Raw genomic sequence first — 14112 nt, forward strand, 5'->3', positions numbered from 1 at the left:
CAGAAGCTAACATTGGGGAAAGGATGGCAGAAAACAAGAATGTAGCCAAAGATCAAGAGAACAGAGAGAGGAGAAATCTCAGGTTCAGAAGCCCCAGGAGGTGCCAGACGTCCACCAGAGTTGGGGGACAGTCTGAGCACCAGGCTTGGGGTGGATCAGCGTACCTTGTGCCTCCCTCCTGGCCCAGCACTGAGTCATTTGATGGAAGGGGTTAATTGCTTAACTGTCAGCACGATTCACTAGGACCCCTTTTCCGACTCTGGTTGTGAGGAGATTCTGTCACTGTTGTCACAATGTCCCCCACCACCTGCCCTTTCCTGGGAGTCATGGAGTGGTAGAGTGGAAAAGCTTTAGCCTGGTCCCCACAATGCTGGAACCTGGACCCTCTTTGAAGAGAAGTTGGAAATATCACCCAACCCTCTAAGCCACAGCATTTCCACCCAAATAGATAACTGTATCTTCTGTGCCCTCGAAACATGGTGTTCTAAAGGTCCCGGAGGGAGTGCCACCTCCGCTTTGCTGAGGGCCAGGCCAGGGTTCTGCTGGGTTTCCATCGACTTGTCCACTTGCCTGTCTCCCCTCCCAGACTCTGAGGTCGACCCTGAGGTGGGGGCTCTGCACGTAGGTTTGGGGCTGTGTCCCCCCTGTGCTGGCTCCGGGCCCTTAAGCCAGGTGTGAGGCGCCCCATCTCTTCCTCGGTGACGTGTGATCCTGATACTTGTCACAGGTTGGTTGTGAGTCTCCAAGACGATAGAGCATGGAACTCGCTTATGACAGAGCCTGGCACTCAGGAAATAGTTATCATCAATGTTCCGTGGCTCATAGCTCTGAATTCCCAGAGACACAAGCAAAACACCTGTGTTGTATTGAAAAAGATAGTTTATCAACTGTTTAGAAATTAGCAGAGGCCACGGCATTTTAAAGCCGACACACCAGCTTTTCCAGGGGGGGTCCTTCCTTTGACCCTGTGTTGCAAGGATAAACGGGATTGAGAGAAGGTACAGTCCTGTGTTGTGTGACCACGGTGGCTGGACAGAGGGCACAATGGACGGGGGACATCCAGGGCCTTCCTGGGGACAGAGGGTGGGGAGACTCACCGAGGAGTCGGGCGAGGAAGCTGCTGGAGCTCGGGGCTGGGCGGACAACTTAAGTGACGTAAGCTTTGTGAGTTTTTGAAGCAAGTTTCTACAGTCTTGTGCCCCCTCTTGGGTTGAGGAGGTTAAGCTGAAATACTCCAGTTTAACTCCGCATCCTGCCTCTGCTCCATCAAGGCACAAAGTGGCAGAACGGAAGGCACCCCAAGCCCCTCCTCAAAGGAGGCAAATGTCGATGTCCGTGAAAGCATTACCGAAACGGCTCACAAGATGAGAAGCACAGGGACCCCGCATGCCGGGTCTCGGGGGTAGGGTCCAGATAAAAGCTGGTGAGACTAAGTCAGCACAAACACAAGCCCTGTGGCGCCCGGCATCCCAGGGCCCAGTGTCACCCGGCTCACCAGCATCTCCTGGGCCTGGCTGTCCTCCCTGGAGAGTCCGGCCACCTTCTGGGGGGTGGTCCCGGCCCTCCCATCCTCTGGGCCGCCGGTCTCTGCTGGCTCCTCAGCCTCCAGAGGAGCGCTCAGCATCCTGGGGGAAGGAGGAGGCGGTCAGGAGCCGGGGTGAGGCGGCGGGTGGGACACAGAGCTCCCCTTCCACTGTCGGATGGAGTGACCACTCTTCATCACAGCCCGTTCTCCCTAATAAACTAACCCAAGTAAAAGGTCATCTCAGTGTCTGGGAACCACACAACGGAGGGGCCCGAACAGGCCACAGGTGATGGATAGTGATGGATAAAAAACACTTTAATTCATAGAAAATCAGCCAAACTCGAAATGGACTGGCTGTCAGCGCTCCCTCCATGTCATCAAGATTGTCTCAACGGGAGGTTGAGGGGACCAAACGTGAGCTGAGCAGTCACCGCACCTTACAAATCGAAACAGACCCATCTACCACGTTGCCTCGATGGCTTTTCTAACGCCCCCAGCGGGCGGCGAGGTTTGGACCGACTGGGGAGGCCGTCGTGAGGGCCTGGCTCCTAGAGACGCGGGGAGGGGCTGTCACCGTGCCCCAGGCCCCTCCCGAAACAACCAGAAAGGACGGTCGTCCTGCCTTCAAGCAAGCCTTGAGCAAAAGGAGGTGTGTGTCAGTGCACAGCGTCGCTCTGTGCTCGAGGACACGGCCAGGAGAGCATCCTTCAGAGGCCGGCGTTGCTGCCCGTGACGCAAAGCCGCACAAAACAAAAGCAAAAGCAAAACCGGAAAACCAAAGGCTCCCTGGGATGGTGAGGCCTCCTCCCGGAAAGCCCGTCTCAGCTGACTTTCCTTCATTTCTAGTCAAGGAAGCCTCTACCAGGAAGAGGACCAGCGGCTGACTCAGAATCAGACCCCTGACTTCCCCTGGGAGGGTTTACAGACGACTCAGATTGTCCCCATCACCGCCCGTGAGTCAACAGAAATGTATTCACAGAAAAACTCCAAACTGCAGATGAACTTGGGAACGAACAATTTAACCACAGCCGTAGAAGAGTAAGCTGGGGGAAAGTGCTCGTTTCCTGAGGAAAGAGAATCCAGTAGACCCACAGCAAAGACAGCGAGGCACCTAGTCATCCTGTCATTCCTTTCCCAGCTGGGTTTTACTAAAGTCCCCTTCAGAAGCTGGCTTGAGTGTATCATTCTTGTAACCCTATTTCTCTTAAAAAATATAAATATCCCGGAGTCTCAGGCCCCAAACTCTTAAACCCCTCAGTCTAGGGGAGACAAGTCCTTTCAGCCACCCCAACCAGACGTGGTCACCTCGCCTAGTCCATGGCGGTCCCTGGGGGCAGGATCCAGTTCCTCTTGGCCGTGACCTCCCACGGCTGCTCCTGTCTCCCCCCTCCTTCCCCATCTCAGAAAACAGTGCAGATTCTAAACTGACTCCCTGTCTTAAAGAAGCGTACCCTTCTCATACCTCCCAACCCGCCATCAAGCTTTCTGATTTCCTAAGCTTCAGCTATAATTAAATATTTACAAATACGTGACTGAGTCACAAATATGTGATTTTCTAGTCAATGGGATATATCTACCAACACAGGAAACTGGGGGTGGCAAAATTCCCCCTCCCAAGTGACCCCCCAAAACTGTGTTTAATATCAAATGTTTAACATGCAATATATAGTAAGAATTCGTTTCTCTTAGCACGTATTCTTGAAGAAATATAAACTGTCTTTTGATGTCAAGACAAATGATTTGCTACGAGAGATGTTCGTGAGGAGAAAATAAGATATGCAAGTTTACACGGGAGAAATGGTTCAAAATTTCATCATTGCACAAAATGCCTCCCCGTCTAAATTGTCCACACGATTTTTGTGATAATAAAGATGAGAAACTAGTGGGAGAGACAATGCCTGGTGTTAAACGTTACCCATCATTTCTCATCGACAGTCCTGTATAGGTAATAACCAAATATTTAGAAAGCCAGCAGATGGAAGCCTTTGGACATGCATGCATTCTACTCAGTGTATGAGTGGTCCCAGGGACCCTGGTCACAGCTGTGCTGTGGGACAGGGGTCCAGCTGCATCAGGGTCTGACACAGCAGCTCCCCCAATGTCTCATGACCACCCTAGTTCCATGGTTCCAAGGTCACATCCTCCCTGGACCAGTTAGGTGGGTGAATCCATGTGCCTGGTGCTCTGGGTTGTGCTGTTGGATAGTCACACTGTCTGTCCTACAGCCTTGTGATCAGCAGGACGCCCGGCCTGGGTGCAGCGTCCCCTGCAGGAGAGCGCGAGCCACATAAAGCAGCATAGAGGAGGAGCCCTCCCTCAGTGGTCCAGATGCCGCTGCAGCTTGGCGCCTGCTGGCAAGGCCAGGAAGCAGGCTGCGCTGGAGGACGGCCACAGAGCCCGCCGTGCTCTGTCCGCCCAGACGTCCTCCGCGTCCATCCCTTGCACAGACAACGTAGGTGTTATTTATGAGGATAGGGCTCCTGACCTTGATGAGGAGATGGCAGTCTGTCACTCCCACCCCACTGCTCCTTGTGCCCGGGGCGACCGCAGGCCAGCGGCTCTGCAGGTCTCCACTGCCCCAGAGGGTGCCCCGGGGATGTCAGAGGTGTTGTGAGAATAGAACGAGGGGGTAACTGACGAGGAGGAGGTGGGAACCGGGGCAGAAGCCTCCGGTGCTGGGTTTCTTCACCCCCGTCTTCAGTGTGAAGATCATTTGGGGGAGAGTATCCTCTGGTGTAAGGTCTTCCCTGACCGGAGCACAGGTTCAAGGACGTTTCATTTAATATAAAGCAGAGAATTTTGCTAACGGCGTGTGGATCTCTGCCAAAATCTGCTAAAGAGACACGCGGTGGACGGCACTTTGCCGGCCACACCCGGCGCCCGGGGCTGCCTAGCCAAGAGCACCATCTCCTATTGACAGATTCCGCTTTCTTGCGCTGGCCACCATAGAAAGGCATCTGTAATTTCACATTACAGAAAACAATACGGAGAGTGAGTTTTTTAGAATAAAAGCACAGAGTATTTGCAGGCAAGTTCATCCTATTTACTCACCGATTTGACTTTATTTCTTCATTTTTTGTTCTCTGCCGTTGATCTTTCTATTTCTGCATCAAGATGAGATTAATTCCCATAACCTAAGAATACATTTTAGTATCTAATTTTAAAAATGCTCTTGGATGCTTTTACCCATTCTTCCAAAAGAAAGTTCCAAAAACTTGTTCAATTCTAGGAGAAATCCTGCATGTCTTTCCTGTCCCCCACACAGCCACTGACTCCTTCCCTCATGTGCCTTCAAGGATTCCCTTAAAATGTCCCTTCTGGGGCCGGCCCTGAGGCCGAGTGGTTAAGTTCCTGTGCTCCGCTTTAGAAGCTCAGGGTTTGCTGGTTTGGATCCGGGGTGTGGACCTATACACTGCTCATCAAGCCATGCTGTGCTGGCGTCCCACATAGAAAAATTAGAATGACTTACCACTATGATATACAAATATGCATTGGGGCTTTGGGGGTCGGGGGAAGAGGAATTTTGGAAACAGATGTTAGCTCAGGGCCAATCTTCTTCACCAAAAAAAAAAAAGTGTCCCTTCTCAGAAAGGCCTTTGAAGGCCAGCCTTTCAAAATAGCACTGCTGTCACCATGTTGTCCACTCTCTCTGATTCGCAACACTCACTCCCGCCTGATGGTCCACTCGCTAACTGTCCATTTTCCCCGCTGGACGCTGATCCAGGGACACAGACTTTGCCTCGATGCCACTGTACCGCCAGGGCCAGAGCGGGACTGGACATGTATCAGGTACCCCAGCAGTTTACGGAATGAGCACCCAAACGAATGACAACGTATTTAACAATCACCGCTTTCACACACAAACAAATGTAAGGAACACCATTTCTGATGTGTTAAATCGATTTCTCCATTAGCAACAAAACTGAAAAGACCACCTTGTGAAACCTGGTCTTATTTACGAATTCTGTGCTTTCAGTTTTACTTCTGCCCCCCTCTTCCTCTTGCGTGTCCACTCGGGAAAATCTATTTAGGGGTTTTCCATCATTCTGAGTTTGAAACTCCGTGCTTCATTTTAACCCGTACTGAAAAAATGAAGGGGAAAAAAAAAGCTTTTTTACCAGGAAGTGCGTCTGCACAATCCATGTTTTGACTCAGTGTTGGAGCCTGAGGACAATTATTCCCCTTTCATTAAAGTCTTATTTTTGTAGGATTACAATTTTTCTATAACAATGAATCATGTTCAAAGTGATCTCTTATGCATGAAACACTGATTGCATTAGTAATTCAGTCCTTTGATGATATTCACATTATGGGAATGTTCTGAGGTTGTGAAAATTCCTTTTATTTTTTTTATTTAAAGATTGGCCCTGAGTTGACATCTGTTGCCAATCTTCCTCTTTTTTATTTTCTTCTCCCCAAAGCGCCCCCAGTACATAGTCGTATAGTCTAGTTGCAGATGCTTCTGGTTGTGGCATGTGGGACGCCGCCTCAGCAGGGCCTGATGAGCAGTGCTAGGTCCACGCCCAGGATCCGAACCCGCAAAACCCTGGGCCACTGAAGCAGAGTGTGAACTCAACTACTGGACCATAGGGCCGGCCCCCGAAAAATTCTTTTCCACCAAACCGTACACGCCGATATGGGCTCTGAACTCTGCCACATCCATGTGAGTTCTAACCTCTGAGATGGTACTTTCAGCTTCTTTTTCTGAAACAATTCCACTGGTTTTGGAAATGACCATAGCTCCTTTCTCCAGCATCACACCCTCCCCCCCCACCCCCCAGGACTGGAGGTGGAAATAGGACAAAAGGAGTGAAGTGTGACCTCACCATGGACTTGGAAGTAGTGCCAAGCTCAGGTGAATGAGTTATTCCTTAGAGAGAGGGAGGGCAGGGTCACAGAGGGGGGCAATCACCTAAATATGAGAGAAGGAAAAGAACATGAGATGTAGTGAACTTTTGAGAGGCTACAAAAACTCGCTAACCGAGGTTGAGAAAAATCACTAGCCTTCCCAAAATGCTATAAACGTTGCACAGCTGGGCACACCCAAGTCTGTGGTTGTATTCACCCAGCTGTACTTTCCTGCCCCGGGCCTCACCCCGGCACTCAAGCAGACTGTAATTTTCTCCTCCTTCCCTCCTGACCCCGCTCCCACCCACCTCCACTTCAATTGCATCTTTTCTTTACTTGTATCATGTTATTCTTTACAAGTGTGTTTATTCATTGCTCTTGCCCACTGGAATAGAAGTCTCTTAAAGTTAGGAAGTATAATATAGAATTATGAGCATTTGTAATCTCATCACAAAATGAGTAACATTTAATATGTCCTGATTTTTTTTTTTCTTTTGGTGAGGAAGATTGTCGCTGAGCTAACATCGGTGCCAACCTTCCTCTATTTTATGTAGGATGCCACCACAGCATGGCGTGATGAGCAGTGCTAGGTTTGCACCTGGGATCCAAACCTGTGAACCCCAGGCAGCCACCAAAGTGGAGCACACGAACTTAACCACTATGCCACCAAGCCAGCTCCCTGAATTTTTTTGATTAAATAAATATGTGATAAAGAATTTAACTTTGACCAAAAAGGGGGCTGACCTTTGCCCTTAGCTGCTGATCTCCAAGCCCAGTGGCCATGGAATGTTACGCTTGATAGGGGTGTCTTTGCCTGGGGGCCTTGGGCAGGCAAGTAGTAATAATGTGATGTGATAAATAAATAATGTGATAAAGACTCTGGTCACCAAGGCTCCAGGGGGCTCCCCTGGTTGACATGCCCGGTGCGTGTTGTCACACATCTGTCCGGGGAGATTAATGCTTCCTGACTCCACAGAGGAGGACAATGGAAGCTCCATGCTGATTACTCTCCAGAACTCTGTCCCATGTCCCTCCCCTCGGCTGATTCTAATCCACGTCCTTCCCTGTAATATGACACAACCATGAATATAACAACGTCCAATGAGCTCTGTGAGTCCTTCAGAGAATCATCCAGACTGAGGGGTGTCTCGGGGACCCCCACACCTACAGTTGGTGTCAGAGAGGGGGCGGCTTTATGGGGACCATCCTGTTCCTCCCAACTTCACAGTTGTCTGACGTCACAGCAAGTGACAGGAAAGTCTAAGTCAGAGTATTTATTCAGTCTTTACAAAGTCTTCCTTCTGGCTATTTTCAGACATAAAAGGAAAACTGGAAAGGAAAAATGCATAGAATTACATTTGTATGTGGGTTTAAAGCAACAAGTCCGTTTTCACTTAAATTTAGGAACAGGCGTGTGAATGAAATACGCACCACACAAATGGAAGTGAGAACAGAGAAGTAGCCCAAATAGGAAGAGCATTGAATAAACAGGACTGGTGATGGAAAATGAGTTTCTGGGGATAATAAGATTTAAGAAGACAAGATCCCTGAGGGAGAAGCTCAAATAGTATGACTTTAAAAGACAGGAAGGAAGGAACAATTCATTCTTTTAGCAGTAAGGAAGATAAGTCAACGTGCTAAGAAAAAGAAGCAGAATTTTAAAAAATCTCATAACTTTGGTTTCCTATATTTAAAAAGGAAAATATGTAATTATTAATGTCTGTGTCACTTGTTGAACTAGAATACCTATATCTTAGAAAGTTTTTGGTATAAACTGAAATCTGCAATTAAGAGGTAGCTTTCAAGGTCTGTCAGAGTTTCCAATGAGCTGAGAGAAAGAGACTTAATCCATTTCTTTCCTGCGTTTATGCAACTTCCATCCCTGAAGAGTTGGGTGAGTTAGCAGCTTTTCTGGGTGTCATTGTGCGTGTTAGAGATGAGATACACGGTCTCCAGCCAACCCTCCCCTGGAACCCATGTTGTATTCCATCCTCGCGTGCTCCCGAGGAACCGTTTATAATGAACATGTGGTTGGCGAATCCTCGTTCACAGAAGGTGTCGCTGTGTGGGCAACAGTCGGGACATTTCTACAATTCCAGATGCTCAGAGGACTCACCAAATGCATCTTCTCGGGGAGCAAAGAGGCAGGTGAGCCTGCACGATGCAGAGATGGGGTGATACACGGGCTGGCGGTCCAGCTGGAAAGGACAATCCTGCTATAATTAAAGCAGGAAGGAATACGAGTGCAATTACCTGAAATATCTCACAAGGAGGTAGCCCGGTGGGGCTTCTAGAAATACAGGCTTTTTATGAACTCAGGAGTGAAGCTGTTCCGATCAGGAAATGGTACAGCAGCGTGGTCAAGCCGGGCTCTGGTGGGAATCTGGGCTGGACGATCCCGCTCCCGCCCCTCACTGGCCTGTGACCTTGAGCGTATTACCCAACCTCGCTGTGCTTCCACTTCTTCATGCATAAAATAGAGTTTAAACTTGTAGCTAGTTCGCCTCATTGTTGCACAGTTCTTTGCAACAATGACACATGATAAACATGAGGCAAACTTTAGTAACGATTCCTGTCGAGACCTTTTTAAAGCTTTCAAGTTAGATCTCAGAAATGACGGCACCAAAGCGACACAGAACTGATGTTTGGTGCGAAATTGTGTGACTATGTTGGGAGAGAAAAAAGAGTTTTGTTAGAAATCTGAGCATCAGATAGAGGTTTATAATGACAGTGAAAGTGTTGAGTGCCCACCGTGTCCCAGATCTGGTGCCAAGTGCTTCCCCTGTGTCTCAGATACAAGGACCTGCAGGCGGTGTGATCACCTTCGCCTCACAGGTGGAGAAGCCAGGGGGCGCCGACGAGCATTTGCCTCCCAAAATCTCTCTGCTGCTAAGTGAGAAACCGGAACTAGGACTAAAGTCTGTTTAATATCAAAACCCAAGCCAGACTGAACAGAACCATAGAGAATTAGGGTCAACCGTGGGTCAACACCAATGTGAATTAGGGTCAACCGTGGGTCAACACCAACGTGAACTAGGGTCAACCATGGGCCAGGACCAAGGTGAACCAGGGTCCTGTATGGGTCAGGACAAAAGTGAATTAGGGTCCTCTCTGGGTCAGGACCAAGGTGAATTCGGGTCAACCGTGGGTCAGTACCAAGGTGAACTAGGGTCAGCAAAGGGTAGAGATGACTGGATTCATTCAATATTTATTTATTGACCCTCATTACTTGCCAGGCATTGTTTTGTCCCTGGACACACAGAGGACCGCAAATCTTCTTCCCAGTGAGTGTAGGAACCAGATCTGACTGTCAGTGTGTGAAATCAAGCCACGAGCAGAGGGTCTCCATAAATGCCCTTTACTTATGAAAAGAAAAGCTTCCCCACGAAACATATTCAAACTGGAAAACAATCTTTTTGTTCCAACCATTATTTTGATCTTATAAGGACGACAGTGTCTTCACATAATTAAACTTTTCCAGCTCCTTCGGCCACAGCTGCGGAAGCACAGTCGCACTCACCCGGCCGTTCTCAGGATGTTACTGCTCCAATTTAGCGCCAGATGATGTGAAGTGAAACACAATTTCCCCTTTTTTAGGGCAAAACAGAGCAGAACAGAACTGCAAGGGGATCTTTCCCCTCCCCGCAACCCGGTCCTCTTTCCTCCAAAAGTTTTGCTTTGCTTTTGACTTTATTCTGATGCTGGTGCTGCATATTTCCTTGTTGAGAAAATGCAGAACTTACATCTTCTGTGGCACGGGGAAGATTTTTTTTCTTTCCTTTTGTGTGAAAGAGCAACGAGCATACCCCGAAGTCCCGGGTCTCTGCAGTTGGCTGCCACCCTTGAGTCGTCTCCAGCCGCTGACCCGCAGCGTCATGCCCCTGGCCCGCAGCGTCATGCCCCTGGCCAACTGCTCCGTGCACAGCGCGGCGGTGGAGGGGTCGCTGGCCGTGCTGCTCGTGCTGGAGTGCGGGCTGGGCCTCGTGGGCAATGCCATCGCGCTGTGGACATTCTGCTTCCGTCTGAAGGTGTGGAAGCCCTACGCCGTCTACCTGTTCAACCTGGTCATCGCCGACCTCCTGCTGACCCTCTGCCTGCCCTTCCACGCCGCCTCCTACCTGACACACAAGACCTGGAGCCTTGGACTCTCGGCCTGCCAAACCCTCATCTTCCTGCGGGCCCTCAGCCGCGGGGTGGGCGTTGCTTTCCTCACGGCCGTGGCTTTAGACCGTTATCTCCGAGTGGTCCACCCGAGGCTCAAGGTCAACCTTCTGTCCCTGCGGGCAGCCTGGGGCATCTCCGTCCTCGTCTGGCTCCTGATGGCAGCCCTCAGCCACCAGAGCTTGTTCATCTCGGAGGCTGCGTGCCCCACTTTCGAGCCCCAAGGAGATTTCTCCTTCAGCGTTATCTGGCAGAAAGTGCTCTTCCTCCTCCAAATTATTCTTCCCTTTGGCCTCATCTTGTTCTGCAATGCCAGGATCATCAGGATTCTCCAGAAGAGGCTCCGAGACCCCGACAAGCAGCCCAAGCTGCAGAGGGCCCAGGCTCTGGTGGCCGTGGTCGTGGTGCTGTTTGCCCTGTGCTTTCTGCCCAGCTTCGTGGCCCGAATCTTGCTAACCATCTTCCGGAGGTCAGACAGCTGCAGGGTCCGGAGAGCCCTGGAGCACTTGTCCGACGTGACCAGCAGCCTCACCTACCTGCAGAGCGTGCTGAACCCGGTGGTGTACTGCTTCTCGAACCCCACCTTCAGACTCTCCTATCGCAAGGTCTTCTACACACTCAGAGGCCGAGGGCAGGAAGCAGAGGCCACAGGCTGCAACCTCAAAGACTCCTACTCGTGAGGACAGCGAGCTCCCTCACCCCCGTGTGGATGAGAACCCCCTGGGATCTAAGTAAGAATGGCCATGAGGCAGGATTCTGGAAGAAGAGGAAACCTTGAGACTCCACCACAAAGATCGGGGAACAGACTTGGACATAACTGCCCCAAATGGCACTAAATATTTTCTTTTCCAAGATTTTCTTCTGCTGTTTTACGTAACTAGAGCAGCAGATCAAAATTAGGAGGCTGGGCCTCCCTTTATACACGATGAGGAGGAAATGGCTAAATTGAAGACTCCAGCAGCCACTACACACCCATTCCTGAGTTAAAGGGCCTGGATGGACGAGCAACGGAGGAGGAGAGGCTGCGGGCTCGTTTCATTCTCACTCTGGTCTCGGCAAGTCGGTTTCATTTCTGTGCTTCAGATTGTAAATACCCAAAATCTCTGCTTTCTTCTCACCTATTGCACAGACTGGTGACAACCGACACAGGAAAGTCAGGACTTTGGGGTTCTGCGAAGAGATTCAGGGTATGTAAGTTGTCTTCCACGCTAGGCTCTCCTGAGCACATAAGGTTTTTAGTTTTATAAAATCTCACTGCATTTGTATAGATGATACTCCACAGCAAAGACAATGCAGTTAGTTCCCTGGTTTATTATAAGAAACATTTTCTTACTAAATTTCTCAAAATGGCCTCTAGAACTGTTGTTTTTTCTTTTTCACTTTGAATGCCTAAATGCCTTTACAATTTACTTTGCCTCCCCCGCTATGAAGACAGTCAGTACTTTATGCTTCCCGGTGTGAGATACCCAAGTGCCTGTGAACTGGTGATTTCCAACCCTAAACCATGACTAACGGGTGCAGAAGGGCACCAGGGGCTGGGGTGGGAGGTGGTACCTGCCTTCTCTGCACAGGTGGGAGACACCACAGAGAAGTGGGTACCGCCTGCAACCCCGGCTCCTGGACACGCCGGCAAAGGCTGCATCTTTTCATCTCATGCCTCCCCAGTGATGCCCCAGCCTTGTAGCTCATGTTGGTGACAAAGGATTTTGAAAGTCACCTTCCTAACAGCTTTATGTTTCATTCTCTGTTCAGACCTGGAAGGATGGTCCCAAAAGGGGGTCACCAAAATGCTTGAGGTCTACTTTGTCATGACATGGGTCCCTGCAGCTCCACACCTGTCAGCCTTACCTGGAGCTGCACCTGTGTTGTCCACATGGAGAGACCGCTGCTTTCCCAGGCAGACGCATGATCTCTGTAATATTTAAGGTTAAAAGCGACGGCATTAGGCAAGAGAAAATGGCAAAACTCCTCCCCCCCCTTCCCGGAACTGTGTGCCTCCCAGGTAGGCTCCTTATCAGAACCAAACTTGCAATGCTAGGGTCTTCCTTCTACTGTGCTTCTGCCACGTGTGTGAAAACCCACCTGACAGAGGGAGAGGAATGTGCCCAATAGCTCCCAGGGGAACATGAATCTGATCAGAAAGCCTTTGCCACTTTCTCCTAAGTGAACAGACTTCCAAGGACTCAGAAGGGGAACGTGCCCAGAGGAGGATGTGAAAAGTCTGAATAAAACTCTCTGATGCAAACACATCCTACACCGCCCCTGTTTTCTTTTTTCCTTTGAAAAGAAATGTCTCATTTTGCTTCCCCTGAACGTACGGCACACACAACTTTAAGTGCTGCTTTTAAACAAAACCTAACATTTAACATAAACATTTTCCATATTATGATAAACTCCCCATAGGCCTTCTTCGCTTGATTACCCAAATGTCTATCCAGGGGATGCGTCTTAACCATTTTCCTGCCTTTGGACGTGGAGATCCGTGACTCTCTACACAGGTAAATCCACACTGTGAAGTCACATAGACATGGAACAGATGCCATGGCAACCGCATGTGTCCTTGGGTGGGACAAAAACAGCCACCTAAAAGGCTTGCCAGCAAGCACGACCAAGCATGCAGGGCCCCCGCTGGCCCTTCGCTTGGGCATGGCATCCACTCCAGGGGCACAGCCACTAGCTGCTCCCTGCACCTCCCCGCTCACACCTTCAGCGTGGCAAATAGGGGCATCTCCTCACCCTGTTGCTGCCTCCTAGGGTCGACTGCTTCCTGGGCAGAGCCGGCCACCCTCCCCTTTGCTCAGCCGTGGTCCTAACGCAGCGCAGCTGGCTGGGCGATGGGGTGCTTTTAGAAAACCCTCCTGCCAGAGTCCACACTGGCCATCCTGACTCAGTTGGTCTGAGGAGGGATGTGGGCACCGGGATTTTTAATTTCCCTCATTCGTTGTGTTCATTTACAGCCAGGGCTGAGAGCCACTGGGTTCGTGGCCAAGGTCAGGGCCTTTGGCTCAGCCTCCCGCTTTGTCACTTCCCAGCTTTGTGACCTGGGACAAATCACCAAACTGCTCTGAACTTTCCTCTTCTGTAAAATGAGGAGACAAACCCTGACTTGTGGGTTATTGTGGGGATTAAAGAAAATCATACGTACGACCCTGCTGAACACCGAGCCCAGCACATGAGAAGAATTCAGGAGGTGCTTCTTTGCTATTTTCAAGTGATCCGTTTATCCTGTCACCTTTGTTGACACCCCAACCAGCCTGGGGCCCTTTGGGGACACAGCTTTGCACCCACACATCCTTCAACACAGAGTCTGCATACAATGGGTGCTCAGTGAACTGAATGCTGAAAATTTCTGCAAAATCAAGGGTTAATTACCATTCTTTCTTCTAGTAAATCCTTTCTGGATCTTTTCTAAGGAAGCTGACAAGTTTTATTCTGCACATCTGTGAAATGGGGCAGGTTTTTTTGTACATAGGAAGATTCAGGATGCTGTGAACACCCATCTCTGAGGACGCTCCTGTGGCATCCTGTCCCATTGCTCCTCTCCAAGACGCCCTGCAAATACTCAAAGGGCGTTCTCC

General features: G+C 49.9%; 2 protein-coding genes across 7 annotated transcripts in view; one reads left to right on the forward strand and one right to left on the reverse strand.

Annotated features, from left to right (window-relative positions):
• TCP10L (t-complex 10 like) overlaps positions 1-13041 on the reverse strand; it is a 40439-nt gene extending 27398 nt beyond the window's left edge. For 3 of the 6 annotated variants that reach the window (XR_011535663.1, XM_070603321.1, XM_070603320.1), the window contains exons 1-3: positions 12957-13041; positions 12383-12446; positions 1496-1625 (exon numbers count right to left, since the gene is read on the reverse strand). Coding sequence is in view for 4 of the 6 variants with exons in the window: in XM_070603321.1 (XP_070459422.1) it covers positions 1496-1625; positions 12383-12446; positions 12957-12990 (228 nt within the window). In the remaining 2 variants the exon portion in view is untranslated. Of the gene's footprint in view, positions 1-1495; positions 1626-2830; positions 2965-12382; positions 12447-12956 lie in introns of those variants that run through there. The other 3 variants (XM_008514818.2, XM_008514748.2, XR_011535664.1) reach the window with 2 other exon arrangements.
• GPR31 (G protein-coupled receptor 31) lies at positions 9722-12783 on the forward strand. Its single transcript, XM_070603326.1, has one exon. It carries the CDS (start codon positions 10072-10074, stop codon positions 11212-11214), a length of 1143 nt encoding a protein of 380 aa, XP_070459427.1. The 5' UTR covers positions 9722-10071; the 3' UTR covers positions 11215-12783.
• Positions 13042-14112: the final 1071 nt, after the last annotated feature.

The sequence above is a fragment of the Equus przewalskii genome, chromosome 32 (genome assembly GCF_037783145.1).
Source record: "Equus przewalskii isolate Varuska chromosome 32, EquPr2, whole genome shotgun sequence".
In the NCBI taxonomy this organism is placed as follows: domain Eukaryota; kingdom Metazoa; phylum Chordata; class Mammalia; order Perissodactyla; family Equidae; genus Equus; species Equus przewalskii.